The sequence below is a fragment of the Symphalangus syndactylus genome, chromosome 19 (assembly GCF_028878055.3).
Source record: "Symphalangus syndactylus isolate Jambi chromosome 19, NHGRI_mSymSyn1-v2.1_pri, whole genome shotgun sequence".
Lineage (NCBI taxonomy): Eukaryota > Metazoa > Chordata > Mammalia > Primates > Hylobatidae > Symphalangus > Symphalangus syndactylus.
In genome coordinates, this window is record NC_072434.2 from 65,214,997 (window position 1) to 65,242,080 (window position 27,084).

At 38.1% G+C, this 27,084-nt stretch overlaps 1 protein-coding gene and 1 long non-coding RNA gene across 4 annotated transcripts in view; one reads left to right on the plus strand and one right to left on the minus strand.

Moving 5' to 3' along the window:
- Positions 1-2,236: 2,236 nt before the first annotated feature.
- RAB3GAP2 (RAB3 GTPase activating non-catalytic protein subunit 2) overlaps positions 2,237-27,084 on the minus strand; it is a 124,458-nt gene continuing 99,610 nt past the window's right edge. For all 3 annotated transcript variants that reach the window (XM_055234863.2, XM_055234864.2, XM_063613938.1), the window contains exons 22-35: positions 23,588-23,693; positions 22,844-23,004; positions 21,848-22,076; positions 18,482-18,655; positions 18,273-18,379; positions 15,714-15,780; positions 13,326-13,396; positions 10,522-10,557; positions 8,949-9,023; positions 8,417-8,635; positions 5,105-5,194; positions 4,313-4,534; positions 2,748-2,906; positions 2,237-2,549 (exon numbers count right to left, since the gene is read on the minus strand). In XM_055234863.2, the coding sequence (XP_055090838.1) occupies positions 2,394-2,549; positions 2,748-2,906; positions 4,313-4,534; positions 5,105-5,194; positions 8,417-8,635; positions 8,949-9,023; positions 10,522-10,557; positions 13,326-13,396; positions 15,714-15,780; positions 18,273-18,379; positions 18,482-18,655; positions 21,848-22,076; positions 22,844-23,004; positions 23,588-23,693 (1,872 nt within the window). In that variant the 3' untranslated portion in view covers positions 2,237-2,393. The remainder of the gene's footprint in view (positions 2,550-2,747; positions 2,907-4,312; positions 4,535-5,104; positions 5,195-8,416; positions 8,636-8,948; positions 9,024-10,521; positions 10,558-13,325; positions 13,397-15,713; positions 15,781-18,272; positions 18,380-18,481; positions 18,656-21,847; positions 22,077-22,843; positions 23,005-23,587; positions 23,694-27,084) is intronic.
- LOC129458715 (uncharacterized) lies at positions 3,638-5,804 on the plus strand. The gene is made up of 2 exons (XR_008649717.1): positions 3,638-3,962; positions 5,567-5,804. It is a non-coding gene; the product is annotated as an uncharacterized lncRNA (long non-coding RNA).

Consider the following 27,084-nt stretch of genomic DNA (forward strand, 5'->3'; position numbering starts at 1 on the left):
CCCTCTAGTTCTACATCTAAACAGAACCTGTAATGTAGAAGTTATGATTATTTGAACACTTTGTTTTCCTTTAGCATTATACAATATAATTTAATAAGATAAAAATGCATATTTAATGTTAATGAAGAAAGTTGTGTGAGGGTGGGCGTATATCTAGGAAAACACTACTGGTTACTGGCTTCTCATCAATAACTACAATAAGTGCTTTTTTACAAAACCACCCATTCTACATTAAAATCTAATTCCTTTATCATCTATGGCTCTTTGTTATTATAGAATGTCTACGTAGGTATTTATTTGCCTTTCTTCCTATCAGATTTATTTATTTTAAAAGCCCTTGATAAGTAGTAAAATATTTAACGCTTTTCTTACAAGTCAGAATTCAATTTTAAAATTTTATGAAAAATTTTAGGATAACAAATCTAACTAGAGACTTAATGATTTGTGTTAGGATTCTGTGAGCCATACTTCAGTTTATTATTGTTCTCAGCAATCCCCAGATTTGATTGTCTGTTCTACCAGATTAAGCTTAACCAGTTTTATTATGTAAAATGCTTAATAAGTGCCCCCTCCCCACCAAGTGATGATGGGATTAAGGATTTATTCTTTAAAAATACCTATAACTCCAAGTTTCTTTGACTAGCCTCCTTAAATTCATACTACTACATTCAGCGTACTTGGAAAAATCACAGGAAGAACTAATCTCTTAGAACACATATAACAAGTGACGGTTACTACAGAGCCAGATATGTTTACAAGAATTCTAGGATGTGTGTGGCTGGGGCAGTGGAGACCCAAGCAGAGGCTGGGGGGTTGGACTAGCCCTTTCCAGTGCTGCTACTCTATAAAATGTATGTCTCAATCAGACTCACAGGCCCCCATCCCAAATAAGACATCTTAACCATTTATCTTGTAAGATTTTAAGTCTGATAGTTACTAACAGTAATTACTAAATTTTAGCCAGTTAAATTCTTGTTTGGATGTGCTCTTTTAGCTCAAAAAACAGATTTGTTTTTCTTTATATCCCTGAAGGACATACTCCTCAACTTTGCATGATTACTATAGTTGGCTTCTTAAGGGGAAGTGAAGAAACAAACTTCTGTATCACAATGACTTACTGTGAATAAATAATTGTGATCCATGACAGATACCCATAATTACACAGTATGGCTACATTCTAAAAATATACCATAATAAATACTTGGTATTTGTAGAGCTCAAAGCACTCTTTTACAGAGTTTTGGTTAGTTTGGTTTTTTCTTTTTTTTTTTTTCGAGACAGGGTCTTGCTATATTGCCCAGAATGGCCTCAAATTTCTGGGCTCAAGCGATCCTCCTGCAGCCCCCCGAGTAGCTATAGTTTGGTTTTAATCAGTAAATATTTATTTAGCACTTGGACTGCTCTAGGCACTATAGGGTACAAAATTAGTTGTATTTTATCCTCTCATCCCAGCTGTGAGGTAGGTTTGCTAAAGCTGTAATATCACTAAGCAGTTTTTTCAATACTGTTCCCAAGGACAGGTAACATTAGCAAATCCCAGAAGCATTTCTAAACACTTGTAGGAAAAATAAAGTTGGACTTAAAATTTGTAGTATCTTTGCCTTTTTTTTTTTTTTTTTTTTACATAAGTTTTACAAGATAATACATTTTTACAGTGACCTGATGGGGATACAACTTTGCAACTTGGCAAAAAGCAAATCTTAACTTACATTATAATTAATTTGCTGCATTTTACATACCTCTGATTCTCCATTTTGGCAAGTACAACAGGTTAAGGGTTCTATTTAGTGTCCCCTTCTGATGAATATGACGATCTTGAACCCATTCTTCCTCCTGAAGCACGGTCATCCTCCTCTGATGGCAACAGCAGAACCTCTGGGAAAGGAACCTTTCAGTATCCAGAACTCCCAGGTGGCAGCCCAGTGTGGGATTTGGACCATGACAACAAAGGCATTTTCTCAACATTTACTAAAGGAGAGTGGGGTGTTTCTATACTGATGGGGACTGTACATGAACACATTTAAATTGAATTACAACAACATTGTAGATAGGAAATATAGAATCTTATAAGAACATAATCTAAATTATAACCAATTTTAAATAGCAAAGTTTAACAATAAAGCTACTTGTTTGAATTAGAAATAAACAGTAAAACATCTGTATTAATTATAACAGAGTTGACATTTGTTTATATTTTATCTTCAGTATTAACCAAAGGAGTGGAATTTAGCCAGGGTTGCACTTTTTAAAAGTTGTATATACTTTTATTTATTTTACAAAAGGAAAAAAAAAGACATACTTTTCCCATAAAATTCCAGGTCTTACTATGTAAAATAACCATGCACTAGTTCATGTTATAATCATAATTTTAGACTATTTCCAGTAGGTAAGTGTCATAAAGAAGGAAGAGATATGGCTTCCACAGCTTCAATGAGGTGTAAGGCTAGACCATACTGCCCATGTTTTTCTGGTAAAAGCTCAATTACTTTATTTACTAGTTTAGCTGTTGTTGCAATTGGCACTTCAGTGTTTTGAAGGTCCTGGGGGTCCTGCAAATGGGACACAAAAATAACCTGTTATAGACAACTAAACAATAATTGTTACTGACTTAAGAGTTATTACATAAAAATGCTTTTCTTTGTAACTAGGTGAATTAAACTTGTCAAATTTTCTTCATACTGTTATTAACTAGGCACTCAAGAAAACATCCAATGACCTTTTGCCTGATCTCGTTCTATTGTACTGACCATTGCTTTCAGCCAAGTACACAGTGTGGGTGGAAGTCTGGCAAGCAGCTCCATTCCTTCTTTTGTCTGGGTGTGGAGAAGCGCATGAGCCAGCCTTTGCCCTGTCAGCACCAGCAGCTGAGAGGCAAGGACCTCTTTGTCATGAACCTGTAGAATGGCCTGAAGATAGGAACATGGAGAAATAATATAGTCAGAGCGAGCAGATTTGTTTATTCTATAGGAAAGGGGTTGCCAGTGAAGAGATTCTAGTTGATTTTTGAACTGTGGCCATTTATCTTTTGATTGTATACAACCAAAGATAAATCCAAATCAAACTTAGCATTTAAACCCAAATTTCTGTTCCTTGGTTAATTTTTTTTCTCTCATCACCTAATCTTTCAATTCAATATGGCTACTCAGTGTGCTGTTTTCAAACTTTTGGCAAATAAAGGGAATTTCATGTCATGTCTATTTGAAACCCTCTAATGCCTTTTTTTTTTTTTTTTTGAGATGGAGTCTCACTCTGCCACTCAAGCTGGAGTGCAGTGGTGCAACCTCAGCTTACTGCAGCCTCCACCTCCTGGGTTCAAGCGATTCTCCTGCTTCAGCCTCGCAAGTAGCTGGGATTACAGGCACGTGCCACCGCACTCAGCTAATTTTTTGTACTTTTGGTAGAGACAGGGTTTCACCATGTTGCCCAGGCTGGTCTTGAACTCCTGACCTCAAGTGATCCACCCACCTTGGCCTCCCAAAGTGCTAGGATTACCAGCGTGAGCCGCCATGCCCAGCCCCTCTAATGGCTTCTGAATACACTCAGAATAACCATGGGCTCCGAGACCTAGGATAGGGCCATGGCCCAGCCCAGCCTCCCTGCCTCATGCCATACTTCTTTATTCCTTGCTTACTATGTTTGGTCAGCCATACTGGCCTTTCCAGTCCTGGACCTAGTCATTCTAGTCCCCACCTCAGGGCCTTTGTAATTCTTGTCTCAAGCACTGTTCCCCCAGTTTCTGAGTAGCTGGCTGCTGCTTCTCCTTGGGGGCTCAGTTCAAATGACCACTCTACTGTAGTGGCTCCTGTTTATTCATATGATCCTGTTTCTTTTTTTTTTTTAATTTAAAAATAAGTATTTTTTTCCTTCTTAGAGATGGGGTCTCGCTATATTGCCCAGATGGGTCTCGAGCTTCTGGGCTCAAGTGATCTGCCGCCTGAGCCTTCCAAAGTGCTGGATTACAGGTGTGAGCCACGACACCCAGCCCTCTTTATTTTCTTCATAGCACCTACCATTCAATGCAAAATTTAGCATGCTTTTCTGCTCCTACCAGCAGACTATCAAGTCCATGAGGAAGGAACCTTGTCTGTTTTGTTTACTGCTATACCCCTGTGCGTAGGGCAGGCCTGGCACACTGTAGGAATTATTTGATTATAACTTTATGTTTTAAAAAATATTCTATTGTTCTACTTTTGTATCTAGATGTTCTAACAAAAGGAAGAGCAAAAGGCTTCACTGGAGACTTTACTGTTCTTTATTCCAACTATCAATTTTATAACTTGAGCCCAATTAACATTCAAAGGGTCATGATTACCTCTTCTCCTAAGTGGTCAACTCCATAGTTGTATAGTTCCCCCACATAATGCCTTCTAACAACATCTTCACTAACTTGAAGGTGATGGGCTAAATCCACAGCTAGAGCTGGCCAATCTTGGTCTTTCCCAAAAGGAGTGGGTGTGGCTTCTTCTGTGGGATCTTTGACCTTTGTGGCTGAATGTTGGGCCTGGACAGCTGCACTGACAACTTTCAATAAGAACTTGAAAATGGAGAAAGAGATAGAGCAATGTATTGTTACTGTTTCATTTAAAAATACCTAAATCAAAGTATTGTTAGCTTTTCTGTCACTTACAGTGGCTTTTCCATTAAATTGTTTAGTTATCAAAAAAAGAACACATCATTTAAAGGTAAACAACTAGCTCTCAAGAATACTTTGAAAGTGGTCATTGTTTTTTTAATATTATTATTTTTTATTATTATACTTTAAGTTCCAGGGTACATGTGCACAACGTGTAGGTTTGTTACATATGTATACATGTGCCATGTTGGTGTGCTGTACCCATTAAGTCATCATTTACATTAGGTGTATCTCCTAATGCTATCCCTCCCCCTTCCCCCCACCCCACAACAGGCCCCGGTGTGTGATGTTCCCCACCCTGTGTCCAAGTGTTCTCATTGTTCAGTTCCCACCTATGAGTGAGAACATGTGCTGTTTGGTTTTCTGTCCTTGCGATAGAAAGTGGTCATTCTTTTCAAAAGCCAGCTAGATTTTTCCCTGTTTTTTTTTTTTTCCAAGAAACAAAAACAAAATCTAATAGCTGTAATTTACCTGTTGTCGTACAGAAATAAAATTTGGATCCATTTCCCCACTAGGTAATAACTGAATTGAAGTTAGGTCTTTGAAAAATGCATTTTTTCCCTAGAGAGAAAGAGAGCAAGAAAACTGATAAGTGTGGATTATTAAGGGGGGAGAGGGAGAAAGATTTGTTTAAAACTTAATAATAACTCATAGTTGATTTTTATTCTCCTTAAACAGTAAGATTTTAGAATTCTTCCTTTAATTTTTATAACAATTATCTAGCATGTAGTAGACAGCCTTTAAGATGAACCACAGTGATCCCCTCCTCCTGGTATTTGTGTTTCCTATAGTCTCCTCTCCTTGCATGGAGGCTGGTGACTTGCTTCTAGCAACAGAAGCAGGTAGAGGTGATAGCACGTTACTTCCAAGACCACGTTCCAAAAGACTGCTTCTGCCTCGAGGCACTCATATTCACTCTCACTTGTTCTGCAGGAAGCCAGGTTCCGTGTTGTGAGCTGCTGTATGGAGAGGCACATGTGGCATAACTGAATCTTGCCAACAATTGTGCTCGGAAGTGAATCACCCTTTCCCCATCCCCGTTGAGCTTTCAGATGCAGCACCTTAACTACAGCCTCATGAGAGACTAAGCCAGAGGCACCTAGATAAGGAGAACACAGATTACTGAACCACAACAACTGTGAGATAATAAATATTTGTTATTTTCAGCCAAGTTTTGGGATGATCTGCTCTGCAGTAATAGCTAAGTAATACATATATGTACCCTGAATCCTTTTTTTTTTTTTTTTGAGACAGAGTCTCACTCTGTTGCCTAGGCTGGAGTACAGTGGCATGATCTCAGCTCACTGCAGCCTCCACCTTCCTGGTTCAAGTGATTCTCCCACCTCAGCCTCCCAACCCAAGTAGCTGGGACTACAGGCATGTACTACCACACCCAGGCTAATTTTTTTGTATTTTTCCTAGAGACGGGGTTTTCACCATGTTGGCCAGGCGGGTCTCGAACTCCTGACCTCAGGTGATCCACCCGCCTCGGCCTCCCAAAGTGCTGGGATTACAGGCATGAGCCACGGCGCCCAGCCTCTGAATCGTTTTAAAAACACTTGCTGAATTGTTTAAAAACAGCTTATTTAAAAGAACAGATGTGTGTCTAAAGAGTAAAAACAGAATATCAGGAAACAGGATTTTACAAGTTCCTTAGAAGGAAATGTAATACAGAGCAAAGAGCATTGGCCTTTAAGTTGAAAGACCTGGGTCTAGTCCGAGGCTCACCACTTCCAACCAGGTTGCCTTGGGTAAATGACCCACAATCTTGGGTTACTGTTTCTTCTTCTGCAAGCAGGTCATCCTAGGTATCTTCCAATGTGCCTTCCATACCTAATCATCTGTGATTCTAGGTCATCTATTGTGACTGCCAAGTAGATTAAAGCTACTCATCCTTTAGTGATAAGAAAAACTGGACTTACAGGGCAACCCATGACATTTTGGACATCACTGATAGAAGTTTTTAAAGATTTAGCATACACTCACAATCTGTTACTCAATAGTTCCCACCTGGCGGTCCTAGCTATAGCATCTATAATAGTAGCACTTATTATTCACTACATTCCAGACACTGCTAAGTACTTCATGTTGAATACAAGGAACCCTCACAACAACCATGAGGTTGGCGCTAGAGTCACTGCTACTTTCTGAATGAGAAAACTGAGAGTAAGAAAATCTAAATAATTCTAGTTAGCAAATGGTGGCACTGGGATTGTTTCACTAGACACTCAACCATACTAGCTGTCTGCAGATGAGTGTCACCCAGGTAATCTTGGCATGACATGGGTTGAAACTAAACATTACTGTGCTCGTCCAATTCTGGATGTGTTCTGGTTTCACAAAGGCCTTTTCTGATGGGAATACTGAGCTGGGCACTTTATTTTGGTATTTCTTTCTCTTTTTTAACCTTTAAGTACTCTTATCCTTTATAATCTCAAAGATATACTAACTCATTCAAAATCTATACTTTTTTTTTTTTTGAGACAGAGTCTCACTTTGTGGCCCAGGCTGAAGTGCAGCGGTGTGATCTTGGCTCACTGCAACCTCTGCCTCCCAGGTTCAAGCGATTATCCTGCCTCAGCCTCCCAAGTAGCTGGGATTACAGGCATGCACCACCATGCCTGGCTGGTTTTTGTATTTTTACTAGTGACATGATTTCACCATGTTGGCCAGGCTGGTCTCGAACTCCTGACCTCAAGTGATCTGCCCACCTTGGCTTCCCAAAGTGCTGGGATTACAGGTGTGAAGCCACTGTGCCTGTCTGGGAGTCTCTCATTTAAGGGCGAAATAATAAACCCACTTTCCCACAAGCCTAAGCTGTGTTCTCTAACCCAGCTTCTATCAGTAGAAAGCTAGGTAATAAAGTTGACATTTTTATCTCCAAGAGTTTGTGTCCTGTCTCTCAAAATTTGACACCTGCATGGGGAAGGAAAGGATTTTACTATCCACTGCAGCTAAACTGTGAAGGTTACAATAGAATATGTAAAAACATATTCTACTCACAAGTTTGGACTTGGATCTGCAGAGGAGCCAAAAAAATCTTAGGTATAGAACTAATACAATTAAACCTGTCTCTTAGGAAGACAGCTCTTGCCGCATGGGACTGGAGAGAGAGAAACTGGAGGCAGGCTGATTAAGGAAGGGCTGTTGTAATAGCCAAGGGAAAGATGATCGTGCCTGCATTAGGGGTATAGTCATGGAGAGAAATGGACAGGTATGATCCATGGCAGAATTTACAGGAATGAATTCACAATGAAGAAAATTGGCTTGAAGTAAGGAATTGGTGAGATAACGTCAAAGTTTCTAGTTTTTGCCAGGGCAAAAATGATGACATCATCAATAAAATAACCAAGTCAGGGAATTCAGAAGGAACAGCAAATTTAGGTTAGGGGCAGGACGGAGGTATTGGTTTGCAGATATATTTTAGATATGAGGTGTCTGAAGTCCTATAAGACACTCAAAGAGAGAAGTTCAATAGAAATGCATGCCTCAAACTCTAGGGATTGGTCAGGCCTAGAGATATACAAGAGGGAGAAAATGAGTCTGTCCAGGAATAATACGGAGAATGAGAAGAGCAGACAGCTGAGAGGGCAAAACTCCAAGGGGAGCAGTATGGAAGGTAAATAAAAAGAACGGAATCAAGCAGGGAATGAGGAAGTTGGAACCTCACACCAAATTATACAAGTCACAAAAGTACTGGACAGCTTCTATTAAATATGAAAATCCATGTGTCTGCTAAGCCTGCAACTCCAAAATAGCTCTGAAGTCCTGTGAAGTACTTACCTTACTGTCAAAAAGTGAAAGTGGCTTCACGGTCTTCAGAGAAAACCTCATGACTGCATACAAGATGGAGCACAGGATGGAGTGGTGCTCCACCAGTGGGTAGTGGATGTGCTTCTGCTCAAGGGCCAGTTCCACTATGGAGATTGGTCCTTCCACGGAGAGCCACGCATCCTCAGTATCCAGCACAGGCACCTGTATTTCATCCCTGCTAACATCTGCCTAAGGGTTTTGAGAATAGAGGACTATGTTCAGTAATGGAAAAATAATAGCTTACAAATATCCTAATGAGTTTATTAGCAGCAAAGTGCAAATTCATATTGTACACTGTCCCAAATTGTAATAAAAAAACACAAAGTCTAATTTCAATAAGAATTTAATAAGAAAACATCACTACCTGTTAGGCTTAAGTCAAAATTTAGAAATGAATGAATGAAAAACAACCTCATTAAAATAGTCATTTATTAAATGCAACGGTTTGCAGAATATTTAATATCTTAGGAGGAGTTCAGAATAAAAAATACACCTTTTTTACCTCCATTAAGATCTGAAGAAGATCCAAACAGGAGCCGAGGAAAGATGTCATTGCTGTGTCACTCATTCCCACATCCTGTTTTTAAAAAGGAACGTAATTAGGCCCTGCAGGAAAACTGCTAGTTACTATCAGCAAAACAAGAACCAGGATGCAATACACTTGTTCAGTTGACTTTCCACACTGAATAGACAGGCAAGAATTTGAAAGTCAAGGTATTAGCATATTTAAGTTTCTTCTTTTAGATTATTTACTGTCAACCAATTTTAAAGTCAAGCTTTACAAAGTGGTACAAATATTGACTTTTAAGAAGTAGTGTTCATTGTGTATTGTAAAGACACAGCCTCATCAGTTACTATAAATGGTGGCACTACTGAGCTCACTGTTCAGCTTGCTAAGGCATCTGGTAGCCAAACAGTCGTGGTAGATGGAAGATACACACATTAGAATCTCACCTGGAAAGTTCCAAGAAAACAGCCTGGTCTGCTTTCTGAGCAAAACTAGAATCCTCAAGCTTGAGAACTAAATACCAGATTCATGCTGTGAGCAACAGATGATTCTCAATGATTCGTTTAAAGGGCTTATCCAAGGGACCACTGCATTTGTGTATAATCTTTCTTTTTTTTTTTTTATTGAGATGGAGTTTCACTCTTGTTGCTCAGGTTGGAGTACAGTGGTGTGATCTCGGCTCACTGTAACCTCCACCTCCCGGGTTCAAGCGATTATCCTGCCTCAGCCTCCTGAGTAGCTGGAATTACAGGCGCCCACCACTATGCCCGGCTAGTTTTTCTATTTTTAGTAGAGACGGGGTTTCACCTTGTTGGTCAGGCTGGTCTCAAACTCCTGACCTCAGGTGATCCACCGGCCTCGCCTTTCCAAAGTGCTAGGATTACAGGCGTGAGCCATCACGCCCGGCCATATAATCTTTTTAAAACCAACAATCTATAATTTCCTCACATCCCCGAAGCAAATAATTCAGTGTTTATGGGTACATGCACGCATGCGCGCGCACACACACACACACACACAACTCTAGTCGTACAACCATTCTCAAGAACACACCAGAAAAAGTCTTCAACAATGGAAGCTAGTACTATTAATTTCTCGGGTCAAATGCAAGTCCCATATCCATAAATTAGAATATTAGTTAAGACTAATGTTGTATTTGTATACCTATGTTATTATATATATTATATATATATAGGTAGATCAAATTAACTACTTCATTTGAACCTGCTTCAATTTGATGTTGGATGCTTCTATTATAAATGTCTAATCGGAATTAGAGCAAAAATATGCAGCAATGGTAGCATGTTATCCTGTTCACAGTCCAAAGCTGAACACATCTTATAAAAACCTAGTTTAATATGCTATCTAACAATCTGGAAAAGTAAATTAAAATTGGCCATAGTTCATGACCAGTTTCCTTAATGCAGTATTCTCTTTTCATTTTTCTTATCTCCTCCTGATACGTCATCACAATGGTAAAAGGCAAAGTTCACCCCTACAGTTAATAAAGTACTACATAAAGTGTGGAATTAACAACTATAATTCTAGCTATGGGAGATTCACTTACCCTTCGACATAACCTATCCTTTGGTGATTTTCCAACCTAAAATAAAAAGACAAAATGTTGTAACATTTAATAATTTAAATAAAAAGACATTACTATGGCACAAATAATAAAAAGTAACCAAATTTAAAAACTATAAATGCAGCTATAAATAAATGTGGCAGCCTCATTAATTAGCTGTTGGCTCTACCAATAGTAGATGCAATTAAATTTGTGGTGAAACTTAATCTCACACTGGGCTCAAGAATAACCCTTTTCAAATATAAATTACATATTTCTCAACTATTAAGTAAAAACTCTAAAAATCTGGCCCTCACTTTGCAGTCAAATAACTGTGTTGCCTAAAAACCCAGAGCCTGGGCCTGGTGTGGTAGCTCATGCCTGTAATCCTAGCACTTGGGAGGCCAAGGTGGGCTGATCACTTGAGGTCAGGAGTTCGAGACCAGCCTGGCCAACACGGTGAAGCCTCATCTCTACTAAAAATACAAAATTAGCTGGGCGTGGTGGTGTGCACCTGTAGTCCTAGCTACTCGGGAGGCTGAGGCAGGGGTATCGCTTGAACCCAGGAGGTAGAGGTTGCAGTGAGCCAAGATCGTGCCACTGCACTCCAGCCTGGGCAACAGAGTGAGACTCCATCCCACTCCCACCAAAGAAAAACTTAAAAAAAAAAACCCAGAGCCTAATTCAAGGCCACTAATCAAGAACAACTAAGAATACAGCTTGTTGATAAAGACACAATTGTATGAAATAGAAAGGAAAAACACTCTAAAACAGATGGGAGTTATATTCCTAGCTCAGAAAAATTTCCTTATGCAATAAGTACTTATTAAGATTCTACTGTATATGTCTACAGTGTAATAAGTAGGAGGTAAAAGTTCTGCCCTCAGAAATACTACTTGATAAGAGAGGAAACTCACAGGAGACAGTGGAGAAAAATGTCACTTCACTACCACTTGCTGGGATTACTGCAACAGCCTCGGAACAACCAAGATCAGCTGACCCCAGTCCCAAGATATTTTGTCCGTTGCCAGAATCATCTTTTTAAACACAAATTTGAATATATAATTCCTCTGCTTAAAATTGCCCCAGTGTCTTCAATATAAAATAATAGCTACAATTTACTGAGCCCTTACCACATGTGCCAGACCCTGTGCTAAACTTACACATACTACTAGAAAAATCCAAATCCGCACTCTGCACAGGAAATTCTTCATCTTAGCTTTTCTTTTCTTCTAATATAGCCTATGTTCCAGCCATACTAAGCTACTTACAGTTCTCTGAATCCAACAAGTTGCCTCCTATCTCCAGGACTGCTGGGATACACTTTCTTCTCACCTACTTTTTTACTGGTTCATATATAGGCATCCACCAAAATTTAAGTCAGAAGCCTTCCCCTTGTTTTGTTATTTATTTCCTCCTCTTCTGAGCTCCAAACACTCCCTATTATCTGTTTACCTGGTGTTGAAACTGTGAGCTCTTTGAGGGCCAGGACCGTAACTTCCATTGGTTCAACCACAGAACCTAGCGTAGTCTTGGCACATGAGAGATAACACATTATAATAAAGACTTATCCAATCACAAATTTCCTACTTCCTGGTTTAGGACTATTTTCGCCCCAATCAAAGTAGTGAAGATCAAATATGATTGTGGATGTGAGAATGCTGTGAAACTACAAATTGCAACACACAATTACATTTTATTGTTATTCTATCGAAAGACGAGGGGATAAGAGGTGAAGTTGAATAGGAGAACATCATAAAGGCCAAAAGATGCAAGTTCCAAGAAAGAAGCTAAGCAGTCAAGGAAGATGAGCACAGAGGAAAGAAGGGTTAGATTTAACTAGAAAAATGTTATCAATAACATCAAAGAGAGCAATTTCAAGGGGTGCAGTGGCCTAAAGTTGGGTCTTGGCTGTGGTGCTATTCATGATGCAGGAATGACTGTGACTATACATTTAAAAGAATATGTTATCTTTACAGTGGTAATTCTCTTAGCATCCACTCGTCTGACGCTACCCTAATCTACATTGTTGAGTGGCCTCTAAAACATACTAACTAGTGCCCCTGGCCACTCAGCTGGAGACTAGGCTGCATGCTAGCAGCTTCTGCTCCCACCAGTTGAGTTCTATGTTTACATGTTATGCTTGTTTCCAAAGCTACTCATGCTGGTTGTAGATGTCACTGTAATTATGTAATTTAATTCAATAACTGATGAAATATGAATGAGAAAAAAGGGGGAGTTACTTACATGAATGCTATGTTGAATGCCTGGCAAAGATTTATGGAGGAGAATAACTCCTAGGTCTTTTGGATCAGATACAGAGGGAGCAACTACAAAAATTATAGAAATCTAAAGGTTTTAGACTCAGATTACATAACAACTTTAAAAAAATAAGATCTAGCCATGATAGGCAATACATTATGGGTGAGGTTTATGCAAGAAAACCAAAGGAGAATGCAATCAACTCCATTCAGAGAAAATATCTTGGCCTTGTATCAAAGATTGGTAAGTATAATTTGTACATTTTAATTTAAAATAGAATGCAAATCCTTGCTGGAATCAACTACCAGTCCTAACTTGTTTAGTTAAGAGGCTTTTATAATATATCAGTCTCTTTATGAGGATTTAGAGCTTTTCTTCATGTCATTAAAATGCCAGTACTGGGCACTACATTTAACTGAGTATGAGTAAAATCTAATTATCAAATTAAGAAATAGTCTAACAAAGCCTAATGTGAACAATCTTTCTAATATTAGTCAATTAAGAGAACCAAATAAATAAGAAGTCAATACATGAAACTACCTTACCTTATCCATTAAGTATGTAGCAGCAGAAAATCTTTTAACTAAGAACGTATTCCACATCATCAGTGCAATGCCTAGATAGCAAGTAAAAGTAGTAAATAGAATGCTTATGTATTCTCACTTTTATTACGCATAACAAATTACTGTCTTTCTTAAGCTTATTAAACTATATGGACTATTTTGATTTCATTTTTTATATCTTATGTAATATTTATAAAGTTCATGAAATCTTTAATTTCATTTTAAATCTGATTTAATAAAAATCAGAACTGGGCTGTATAACAGTATGTCTAAATTGCCAGTAAGCATGAAGAAGAGCCACATCATTAGTTATGAGAGCAATATAATGTCACAGTGAGACAGCATTACATAACCACCAAAAAGGCTAAGAACAATTTTTAAATTATAATACCAAGTATTAGTGAGGATATGGAACAAATGGAACACTCATGCATTACTGGTGGTATAATAATTTGGTAAAACCACAGGGAAAACTGTTGGGTGGTAGCTACTGAAGCTAAACATGTGTCTGCTCTATCACCCGACAATTCTGCTGGGTATATACACTAGAGAAATGAATACAGAAGATATGTATGAGATTGTTGGGAACAGTTTTATTCTCAACAGCCAAACACTAGAAACAATCCCAATGTCTGCCAATTGATTTTTTTCACATATAACTACAAACTAAAGTATGTAGTTATATAAAAAAGTATTGAAAACAAAATATATAAAAAACAAACAAACCAGTCTGGACAGGACAGCTTGAGCTCAGGAGTTCAAGATTATTGTGAGCTATGTGTGCCACTATACTCCAACTGGGGTAACAAAGCAAGACCCTGTCACTGCTCACTGAGCTGTGGCATTAAAATTAAATTTCTGAAACAGTTGTCAATTAGGCAATGTAAACATGGCATTTCACATGCTGTTATCACTACCCTTGTAGCTGAGTCTGTCTATGAGTAAGGCCCCTCACAGGCTTTGAGAAGCCAGGAACCCTACTCGATGGGTAAAGGTACAAATAGGTAAAGGCCTGACTTGAAGAAATACTAGTCTGAAGTCAGTTAGTAGCTTAATTTTTTTTTTTTTTTTTGAGACGGAATCTCGCTCTCTCTCCCAGGCTGGAGTACAGTGGTGCAATCTCTGCTCACTGCAAGCTCCGCCTCCTGGGTTCAGGCCATTCTCCTGCCTCAGCCTCCCAAGTGGCTGGGACTACAGGCACCCGCCACCACACCTGGCTAATTTTTTATATTTTTGGTAGAGACAGGGTTTCACCGTGTTAGCCAGGATGGTCTCGATCTCCTGACCTTGTGATCTGCCTGCCTCGGCCTCCCAAAGTGCTGGGATTACAGGCATGAGCCACCGCACCCAGCAGTAACTTAATTTTATCACTAAAGATAGAATAATCTAAACATGATATTTTCTAAGTCAGTCAAGATAAATATATATATATTGGATGAAGGTAAGATCTAAGAGATGAGTAAGTAATTTTCAGGTTCTCTTCAAGTAAAATGGGACATTTTACAATTGCTGAAACTGGATTTCATGTCACCTGCAATCACGTGATAGAGGTGAAAAATATATAGCTTCTCTAGAATTTATCACGGAGACATAAGGTGATATCTCCTCTTACCCAGCCTAACACCAAGTCTCATCATTTACTAAGGTTACTAACTAGCTTAGTGCTGATATCCTCAATTCCTATAATGAAACCCATCTATCTATTAAATGGAATCTGTTTACAAGTTCAATATTTTTTCAAGGAGACATCAGTAGTTGCCAAGGTCTGACAGCTAATGGAGAATATTCACATCCATTATAAGAAGCACAAGATAGTTGCTACAGTCTAATCTTATTAGGCTTTTGGCTACCAAGATTTTTTATTAAGAATTACAGTCCTGAGAAATCCATCCCTCTTTCCTTCACTATCTGTGAAGGGTGTAATGAAGGCAGCTGTTCTGCATCTAGCATTGATTCCCTCTTTCCTTGGAAAGCTAGATGCAGAACAGCTGCCTTAATTACACTCAGGGATAGTAATCAGCTTGGGGAACAGAAGTGGTGATTACTATCAGTTGTTTTGCCCCTTTATAAACAGCACTTTTCCAAGTAGTTAAAATGGCCAGTACTGTTTTTTTTTTTTTTTTTTTTTTTTTTTTAGAGACAGGGTCTCACTTTGTCACCCAGGCTGGATGCAGTGGTGTGATCATAGCTCACTGCAGCCTTGAACTACTGGGCTCAAGAGACCCTTGCACCTCAGCCAATACACAGTAATATGTTAGACTGCAGGATAATCAAATAAAAATTTAATAGGTTGTAAATCTTCAAATTCACATCCTGTTAAGAAGCCTCTTTTAGATCAACCAGTGATGTTTCTAACATCTGTTTACTTACCATTTTGAACATGTGCATTAAATATGTGCTTCAAGTGTTCTATTGACCTAACAAAAAAACGTGCTTCCTTACATACAGGGAGAAAAAAAAAAAAGAAAGAAAAACAGGTATCATTTAATAGGTTTTACCAGTATCAGTGGAGACTTCTTACATAGATTTCTGCATAAAACCACCTGAGAATGTTGCAATAACATGAAATTATTGGGTAAGAAATAACTTTTGATAAACTGTCCCTCTTCAACTCACATTACCTATACAATAATTAATTCCTAGAAGCTCCTCGGTCATATGGGCTAACATATGGATTCAAATTTGCTGGGTTTGAACATCATAGCAATAGTCTCTCCAATAAATACTTGAATTTCATACAGATTTAAAAACAATAAGCTTACTTTTGTAGATACAATTCATTCATTCATCATTCAACAAATATTTATTGAGTATCTAGTATGCACCAAGCCCTATTTGAAGCACGATGGATTCCATAATGAACAAAACAGACCCCAAGTCTTGCCTTCACTGAGTTTAAATTCTAGTGAGGGATCTATATAATAAACATGATAAGTTAATATATTATATTTAGTATGTTAATAGTAAGTGCCAAAGAGAAAAACATCAAAGCAGGAAGGAAATATGAAATATTATTAGATGGGATGTTTGAAATTCAACTCTTTCTAATCAAAGAAGTTTACGTATTAAAACTCAAATACAGTATGCAACACTGATGAAATAATTCAGATCTCTGCTAAATAATTTTGTAGCCTGTACATCATCATCAAACATATCATCATTGCCAATACACACTGTGTTGAAATTTCTCTGAAGGTAATTTTATTGTTTTGAGCCTATAAAATTGTGTGTGTCAAATGGTGGAGCTGAGACTGGTTGGATGGGGCAAGATGAATATTTAACAGGAAAAACAAACAAGTAAAACAACAACTTCTTTTAAATGTAAGCAATACTAATGATACTGATAACACTAGTCAAAATGTTAGGCACTATGCATTCATTTTCTCAAAATATGCAATAACCTTTTGAGATAACTACTATTACAGCCCTCATTTTAGGAGAACATTGAAACAAAGAGTTCAGAAACCGTGTGCTATGATGATTACAAGCTCTATGCAGCAACCATGGGGCTTGACGTCAGCTTTGTCTATGTCCCCTCTGCAAGCTGCCTTTGGTTTATAAACAAATACTATGAAGCAGAATTTTCTTCTTAAATGCCACTTTTTTAGACTTGAATTTGAAATTAATTCAGATTTTAGAAATTATTATTTTCTCATTCTAGACATAACATTCCTTTTTAATAAAATGGAAAAGTAACACATTTAAGTAGAGAGCCTAAATATGATCGCCTTTCAGGCTGTAGTCAACTGAAGAGGGTGATTTGAAGGGCATTAAGAGGATCCTCTGTCCTAAAATCATTTTTTGGTCAAGGTTTAACTGATCAAAGACTATTCCTTTATTTAAATCACTTACTTTCATAATGTCTTCCTTTAACATATAAGTGATTACAGTTTTTTGGAGGAAAGAAGAGTATCATTTCCATTAATATATTAGCATGAATTAGTTCATCTGTGAGAGTTCTCTACAATAGTGCAACCTCATATAAGGACGATAAAGGTAAGAATTTTGATTCGAGAGGAATAATTTACCAGGGAACTGACTAAGGAGGTCTAAGTGAAGGACTGATTGGCAAAGAGGAATATTTACAATACGTTTTTATATCTTATTTGATCATGGCACCTTCATTTTAAAAAGGAGGCGGAAGGAGGTAGAAAATAACAGGCCAGAGATTCAGTGGCTCTCTTGAGCCAGAAGCTTGTCAGCAATTCAGCTGGATCCAAATCACTGCCTTCTGCCTCCAGGCTTGGGGCCTTCCCCATATGCTGCTTCTAGACTGCGAATGCCCTGGTAGAAACAGTGGCTACCAAAAGCAATAGAAAATGACGCCTGAGCAGAGAGCTGAGAGGGCAGCAAGGCTAACCTTGGACTACAGTCAACCCTGGGCATAATCTGCCTCTTTGTTCTTCTGAGGCAAACAGAAGTAACAGACAAATACATATTTGAACAATCAGATACTAGGTTGATCTCAGGACCTTCACTCTTGACTTTATCATGATGACTATAATATTAAGAATATTGTGTTCGGTTGGGGCCATTTCATGCAGGAATTCAGAAGGAAATAAACAATATACTTGTCACAACCTAACTAGGGAGTAGGGCAAAGCACACTGGTTTTAGATAAAGAGAACCCTATGCTTAAATCCTGACACTTACTTAGCTGTGTGTCTGCAGGGAAGAAAATTAACTTCTCTGAGCCCTAGTATTTTCTTCTTTAGAGTGGGGATAATGACAGTATCTATACTTCACAGGTTTACTGGGAGGATTATAAGAGGAAATATGTGAAAAAGGTCTACCCGAGTTGGTACAGAGGCATTACAGTGGGGGAAAAAGCCAGTGTTTATAATAAGCTATTTAATTAGACAGTCCCCACATATGAATAGCATGAACACAGAAGCAGAAATAACATGAAAGAGGTAACGAGAATCTTACCTCTGGATCTTTATTCCACTGAACAACGTACTCCCAGCAGCAATGTGCATGCAACACATCGAGCTCAAGGCTACAAGGAAACTGCTCATAGGCTAAATGCAGTAAGTCTGAAAGTCAGAAGAAAGCAGTGATGTTATTTTTTTCCTTAATGAACACTTGGCCACATCTTTCCAATTTGGATTTCATATTTCTCATTATTTGTGTATCACCTGGTATGGCTCCTAAGTCCATCTCCATCTCTGATACCTCAAGGAAACTTCTGTTAACACCTTCTTTGGGTTCATCTGGGTTTTCTGCATCTCTTTCTTCATTAGCCAGTTTTAATACTTCAGGGCTGAGGTCTTGTTTAAATATCCACTTGGCTACACTGTCTGCAATGCCACCTATAGTTTGGAGACAAGAAAGAAAATACAAATTTACAACACACAGGGCAGTGTTTGCCAATGGGAGCCAATTTCCTTACGAAGAGATCTAAGTGCCACATTCATTTCTCAGCCTGAAGGTGACCCGAAAAAGCCATGAGATTTACAGCAGTGTTCCTACTTACCACGCAACTTGTGAGGGCAACAAGTGGGATATTTACGATGTCAGGGCATCCTTATACTCTCAGAAAATATTAGATAAATATAAAGGCACATGCATATGTCTGTATACCATATGCTTTCTAAGTTCAAAAATTTAGAAGACACTTTACCAGAGACAAAAAAAAATTATACTTAAAACACTTTACTTAAATTATAAGTGAAAATAGATTGGTTAGTATGACACTTGTCTAGGCTCCTAAAGCCAATATAATATTACTTTTTTTTTTTTTTTTTTGAGACGGAGTCATGCTTTGTTGCCTAGGCTGGAGTGTAGTGGTGCGATCTCGGCTCACTGCAACCTCCGCCGCCCAGGTTCAAGTGATTCTCCTGCCTCAGCCTCCCGAGCAACTGAGATTACAGGCGCCCACCACACCCAGGTAATTTTTTTGTATTTTTAGTAGAGATGGGGTTTCACCATGTTGGCGAGGCTGGTCTCGAACTCCTGACCTCAGGTGATCCACCTGCCTCGGCCCCCCAAAGTGCTAGGATTACAGGCGTGAGCCACTGCACCCAGTAAATATTACTTTTTTTTTGAGACAGAGTTTCGCTCTTGTTGTCCAGGCTGGGGTGCAATGGCGCAATCTTGGCTCACTGCACCCTCTGCCTCCCAGGTACAAGGGATTATCCTGTCTCAGGCTCTCAAGCAGCTTGGATTACATGCATGTGCCACCATGCCTGGCTAAATTTTTGTATTTAGTAGAGACATGGTTTCACCATGTTAGTCAGGCTGGTCGCAAACTCTTGACATCAGGTGATCCACCTGCCTCAGCGTCCCAAAGTGCTGAGATTACAGGCATGTGCCACCATGCCCAGCCCTATTACTTTTAATAATCAACTAATTTGCCTATATGAAATATTTATGGGCCTAATTTAGCCATAGCTAATCAACAGCAATATACTATATCATGTCTCAGTCATCAATATAGTACAAAAAATTGTAAACGCATGCTGAAAAACGTTCCAGATATTTAATGAGTCCTGTTTATTATCGAAAACAAATTATACTCCATTGTTTACCAAAACTTTCTCAGTCTTTCCTCATCTTTTGATTCAAATAAAAACCTTTCCACAAAAAGAATGCTTCACAGTAAATTCACAATTATCAGTGAAAATAAATGCGAGCGGTGTGCTGGGTGATCTAATTTCTTATGTTTAGCTTCTAAATCATTGGAAAATTCTCATTCCAGAATTAAGCCCCTGATTCCATTGCTTAGGTTAATATTCAAATGGCATCCTTACCCCTTCACTCGGTGGCAACATGAAGTGTGGTGAGTTTACAATAAAAAAAAGGTCACAAGTTTTATAAAGAATGAGAAAAGAAGTAAACTAAAAATCTATAAATATGTGGGTATTTATAAACCTCACATACAGTCCCTCCAGTATCAAAGGCCCAAAAGAGCTGCTGATAAAAAGTGTGAGCCCCCAAAGACAACTAAAAATGTAAGATGTTTATGTTCCTGCAAGATATAAGCACAGGAACCCAAATGACTCCAGGACAGTAACAAGTGATGCTTCACAACAGAGGAATAACATTCTGTGGATATTAGGAGGAAGAAGAGAAAATTTGCAGTTAGTGAATCGTGAAAAGTTTCCTGGAGGAGAAGCATTTGAGCTGGACCTTGAAAGATGAGTAAGATTTTGATATCCATGAGTGAGAGAGGCAGGGAAAGGGAAGAGGATAGGTCCAGATCTAAGATGGGAAGCACATGGATGCTTCATTTTAACTAAAATCTAGGAAGCAAATGAGAAAGAAATAGAAAAATCAGTTGGATTCAAAGTCAAAAGTTATTGGAGAGCAAGCTTAAGAGTTTATGCAATTCTTGAACTTACTAGTCTCATGATCCCCTTAAAATTACTGGCAACCCCACAGAACTTTGGTTTATGAGTTATAGCTGTCAATCTTTATGGTACTAAAAATTAAAACTGATTAATTAAAAAATATTTTATTAGCCCATTTTGAAATGAAAATAATAAACTGATTACATGCTAATATTTTATGAAAATAATTACATTTGACCCAGCAATCCCATTACTGGGTATATACCCAAAGGATTATAAATCATTCTTCTATAAAGACACATGCACACATATGTTTACTGCAGCACTATTCATAATAGCAAAGGCTTGGAACCAACCCAAATGCCCATTAATGATAGACTGGATAAATAAAATGTGGCACATATACACAATGGAATACTATGCAGCCATAAAAAAGGATGAGTTCATGTCCTTTGCAGAGACATGGATGAAGCTAGAAACCATCATTCTCAGCGAACTAACACAGGAACAGAAAACCAAACACCGCATGTTCTCACTCATAAGTGGGAGTTGAACAATGAGAACACACAGACACAGGGAAGGGAACATCACATACTGGGGCCTGTGGGAGATTGCGGGGCTACGGAAGGGGTAGCATTAGGAGAAATACCTAATGTAGATGACGGGTTGATGGGTGCAGCAAACCACCATGGCACGTGTATACCTATGTAACAAACCTGCACGTTCTGCACATGTATCCCAGAACTTAAAGCATAATAATAAAAAAAGTAATTACATTTCCCAATGCAAGAAAAAAAAAAAGGATATTTGGTGAGAAACATGGCACTACTTTACATATTTGCAAATCTCTGTAATGCCTGGTTTATAACTGGATTCTCCAATCAGCTTTGACATTCAATCTATTGTGCTCTGTGTTTTGGTCGAAGTATAAGAGGAAAATCTGGCCTCATACAGACATGTAGGTGAAAAAAGGAGGTTGACAATCACTGCCAATTTTCTTAGGCAGAGGGAAGCACCTAGCAGTCCCTGAGCATGGAACTGACCAAATAAGACTTTAGAGAAAATTAATTTAGAGGAAGTATACAGAAGGTTATTGTTATTTTTTAAATCTGAGTGTATTTTTCTTTCTCTATTCTTTCCATCATTTCTATTAAAAGAAACCCTCGTAACATAAAAAAATGGATGCAAATGCTCAAATAAACTTTAGCTTACCTTTTCCTCCTTCTAATAACTTTTTAACAGAAAGCCTTGGAAGTGGCTCAGCCTGCAGTGATGACACATTGGAAGCCTGAGTGTTCCCTTTGCTGTGAAGCAGAGTCTGAAGTATGAGACAATCCTCCAGCTGCTTCAGAAGGAGTTTCCAGTACTCAGTGTCAAGAGAAAGTGCCTCCCAGGAATCAGTGAGGGCCTCTGAATCAGCACCCAAAACTGTTTGGGAAAACTAACAAAAAATGCACTGGTGATTCTCTGCCAAAGATTCTGAATCAATATTAACTTGAATGAGCTTTTAACTTGAAAGCTGATGGATACTGAGGATACATCACAAAGCAACACATATATGCTATTTCACAAATATTACTACTTGGCTGGATGAAACATGAGGGTCAGGAGTAGATTGGAGACTCATGGGCAAGGATGGTGAGTTCAGATATTTATAAGGAGTCCTGCACTAATGGCCCTGACTCAACCAGTATACACTTCAAAGCTTTCTGGGCCATCTTTGGCAAGGGCCAAGTTTTGTCTATCAGTACCATCAAAATACTTATATCTCTTCAGAATGCACTGTTCAACCTAAAAAACAATCTGAAATTTCATCTCTCTCCACCATAATGAACATTTCAAGCAGGCAATATTAAATTTAGCCTATAAACAACAGTGACTGACAATGTTAAGAGAATCTCCACAGACCTATTTAAGTGTCTCATCCAAATTAACGTTAACACCCCCTGGAAAAAATTATTTGATCCACCATGAGCTGTAAAGGAAATGTGAGTCCTCAAGAGATAAGAAAAAACACAGTAGGATACTGCCATGTGGCAACTGCTAAATTCAAGTATCCATGGCATCATTCTGAATAAACAAATTAAGGGGAGCACCTCTCATCCCTCCCCCCGCTCCAAAAAACCACCCAAAAAACCCCAGAAAAGGAAAGCATCCCCTTAGCCTACTGGATGTGTACAGATCAAAGCCATACCTTTACCCACTTACTTTTTTCTCTGTCATGTTGTTTGATATCTGTGCAGCAACAGAATGCCCAACATGTGCAGACAACAGAGCGGCTCCATTGTTCTCAGACTGAATACAGGCTGTGCGCATCTGCTGCCACCATGGGGACACAGACTGAGAATCCCAGGTCTCATCGATGGCCACTATAGGGATAGGAGAAAACTGAAAAATAAACTCTTACCCTGTCAATTTTTTGGACTAACCATTTATGTTAAACATAATGTTAAAACTAAGTTCCCTGCTGATGTGTTTTTATATTTCTCAATGAAGTGGAAGTCTAACAATCTATTTTATTCAGAACATTTCTATTCCATTTATTTATGCTCTTTTAGTCATCTTTGTTCTGAATCAATATAAATCCTTATTTGGAATATTTCATCATTACTGAAAACTGTTGAATATTTTAACAGATTAATATTCTGATAGTTATACAAAAAATAACAAGGAAAACATTACCTTCCCCGAAGACCATTCCATTTGCCTGAGTTAAGATGTATTGTTCAAATCACGTTATTTTTTTATGATGATACAAAATATAAAATTTCATAAATTAAAGCATAAGTCAAATGCATTAAGAGTATTCTATTAATACATAAAAGAATCTCTATGGTGAAATGTTTTGGACACTATAGACTCCTTTTGTTAAGGGATCCTATCCACTCTCCCGTCTTTTTGTTACATTTCAAACACGAAGCTTTGTTGACGAGAGCAACAAACGTTGTTTACCTTTCATCTTGCTCAGGAGGGACAGCATGGCATGAAGACAGCAGATTGACTGTGGTTTATCCAAAATATCCTTTTCCTTTGAAAGCCAAACACTCAGGAGCAGAGACTGAAATCAAATTTAAATCTTTTTCAGTCTAAAAAAAAATTTAGCATAGATAAAATCTTACGCTTTCCTAGACAGCAGATGCATGCATATGGATGATGCAGCTTCTTGAGGTGAAAAAATTAGTGGTTGCTTGCTGTATCATGTAATCTGAGAGGGAGAATGAGGTACCTTGTCTACCTAGGAGATTCTCTATAACCTGTTGTATATTTAAACTTCACTGTTTCCAAACCTTCTTTGCGTTAAGCATTGCCTTCCAATCCAAATCTCTATTAAGGAGCATATTACCAGATAGGACTTACTGCTACATGAGCATAGATTTGCTGTTGATGAACGAGGTGTGACTTGGCTGTAGGTTTTGACTGGAGAGAGAGGTAGGATCTGGAGCTGTGGATCTTAGCCTTGTCTTGGCTGTACATTGCAGATGTGGCAGTGAGGAGCAAGTACATAAAAGTATCAAATTCCAATTTTTAAATCACTAATAAGTTATGAAAAAACAGACTTTAAACGAAAAAACTTAAGTCAACATAAGTGACTTTTAAAATGGCTGTAAACCAGCATATTTACTTGAAGCTGAAATATTTTTAAGATTTTTAAAATTGGTTCACAGATAATTCTGGGATAATGAAGTTTAATGAAATGGTGTTACATCTGTAAGTACTGGTATCTCTGAAAGGCCTTGATTAATTATAATACAATACTTTTATGTGAAAAATAGCTCTAAATTAAGACTGACTGTTAGTTTAAATGAATTATTTCAAATAGTTTTCAAAAATTAAGGAGGGTAAAGAGTTGAAGGAGAAGAAGCTCATGAAAGAAGTGAATTTATGAGGATGACTTAGGGCCAGGAGCTGTGATAAGTACGTGACATGCACATCACCTCATTTTATCCTAATAACTTCTGTGGCAGGGATGATGATACAGATTTCAGAAATGATGAAATAAGCTCATACGGAAAAGCTAACGTGTCCAGCACTACAGTTAATGAGTTAGAACTAAAATTGACATGCCTGTAATCCCAGCACTTTGGGAGGCCGAGGTGGGCGGATCACAGGGTCAGGAGATTGAGACCATCCTGGCTAACATGGTGAAACCCCATCTCTACTAAAAATACAAAAGATTAGCCGGGCGTGGTGGCGGGCACCTATAGTCCCAGCTACTTGGGAGGCTGAGGCAGGAGAATCGCTTGAACCCAGGAGGCAGAGGTTGCAGTGAGCTGAGATCATACCACTGAACTCCGGCCTGGGCTACAGAGCGAGACTCTGTCTCAAAAAAAAAAAAAAAAGAGAAACGAAAAGAACTAAAATTCGATCCATGTTTATCAGATCTCAGGTAAATTAAAAAAAAAAAAGAACTAAAATTTGAAAATAAACCTGCCTGATTCTATTAATAACATGCATATTTTCTTTTCTCCTCCTTTAAAAATGTTCACATGTGTATGAGGATATATACATGTACATATAAATGTATATATGCAAATTTTTACACTTATGAAACCACACATATATACACACACACACATACACGCACACTCTTTAATGCCTTCTATTTTTTTTCCTTTTTTGGTCTATTGCCCTTCCAAGGGCCTCCTCATACCAGCTCCTTTTTTACCTCATCCCATATAGACACCCTTTAAAAAACTTTTTGTGGGTACATAGTAGGTAGGTGTATATTTATATGGGGTACATGATATGTTTTGATACAGGTATGCAACACGAAATAAGCACATCATGAAGAATGGAGTGTCCATCCCCTCAAGCCTTTACCCATTGAGTTGCAAACAATCCAATTATATTCTTTAAGCTATTTTAAGATGTACAGTTATTATTGACTATAGTCACCCTGTTGTGCTATCAAATAGAAGGTCTTATTCTTTTTGTACCCATTAGAAACCTTTTTTAAAAAACAAATATATCTTCCATGCTCACAAATAATGACAATGTTAACAACAATAAATGCTAATGGCTACATAAAGGTTACTATGTTCCAAGCCATTAACAGCTTTATATGTATAGATACATATATAGTATTTTTGAGGGAGGATAAGGGGGAGTCACTGTCACAACAACGGGATCATAATTACACCATGTTCCTTCTACTTGCAACCCAATATCCTGTTTAACCAACAAAATTCAGAATGACCTTAGTTTATTTATCAGGGGAATTTCCTCTCTTCTAGACTTCCCCTTAACCTCCATAACCTGACGCTTTTCACCACTAGGTAGGCTGAAAAAATTGGTTGCCTATACAGTTAACAAAGACATTCTATACTCAATCAAAAATAACTCTGTCTCGCTGTTTTATGTGCATGTATACTGGGAAGCAAATCAAAAAGAAATGTTGGGGGAAGGCAGAATTTATTTTATATTTTAGGCTCACTGTTAAATTGCCACTAGATTCACTTTGATAAATTTTACATACAAAATGTCTGACCTGGGCCTGTTATTAAAGTGCATCAGATTTCTTTTCTATTTTTTTTTTTTTTTTTGAGACAGAATCTCACTCTGTTACTTAGGTTGGAGTGCAGTGGGGCGATCTTGGCTCACGACAACCTCTGCCTCCCAGGTTCAAAGTGCCTCAGCCTCTCGAGTAGCTTGGACTACAGGCGCGAGCCACCATGCCCGGATAATTTTTGTATTTTTAGGTAGAGACGGGTTTCACTATGTTGGCCAGGCTGGTCTTGAACTCCTGACCTCGTGATTCGCCTGCCTCGGCCTCCCAAAGTGCTGGGACTACAGGCGTGAGCCACTGCGCCCGGCCAGTATACCAGATTTCTAAACATACCTATAGATTTAATGTCTCTTAAAGCTTGGTTCATTTCTCCATCAACAACAAAGTTTCAAAATGCTCATCAAAATTGGCAGCCAGAAGGTTATTTTATATTAAGGCAGCCAAAAAAATTAAATGCCATGACTTGGACCTCTCTTCACACTATGAATTCTACTTTTCTCTCCAACCAATCTCTCCTCTACCCACCATCAGTTGTAATAAAATTCTGAAACAAACAAAAAACCTGCTCCGCTTAACTTTCCTTCTTATTTCTCCCTAGGTTACCTCCTTCTATTTCCCACCCTCCAGGTAATCTCTGTTTATAACCTAGGGTGTGTTTTTCCTGTTTTCTATAAACATTAAAAATTCCAAACAGTCAAGCTTTTGTTTGTATATAGGAGATCAGTATAAAATAGAGGATGCCAAAGAAACTGTCAGAACATAATGATATAATTTTACAATCACTTATAAGCAATATAAAGATATTTTAAACTGCAGGAAACATTAAGATGAAAGAAGAAAAATACAGAAGTGAATACAGAGATAAATTAAGTTACCATACAGAAACACATATATGGACACATATAACAGGAGAAGACAGTCTAGTGTATAAAGGTAACTACCT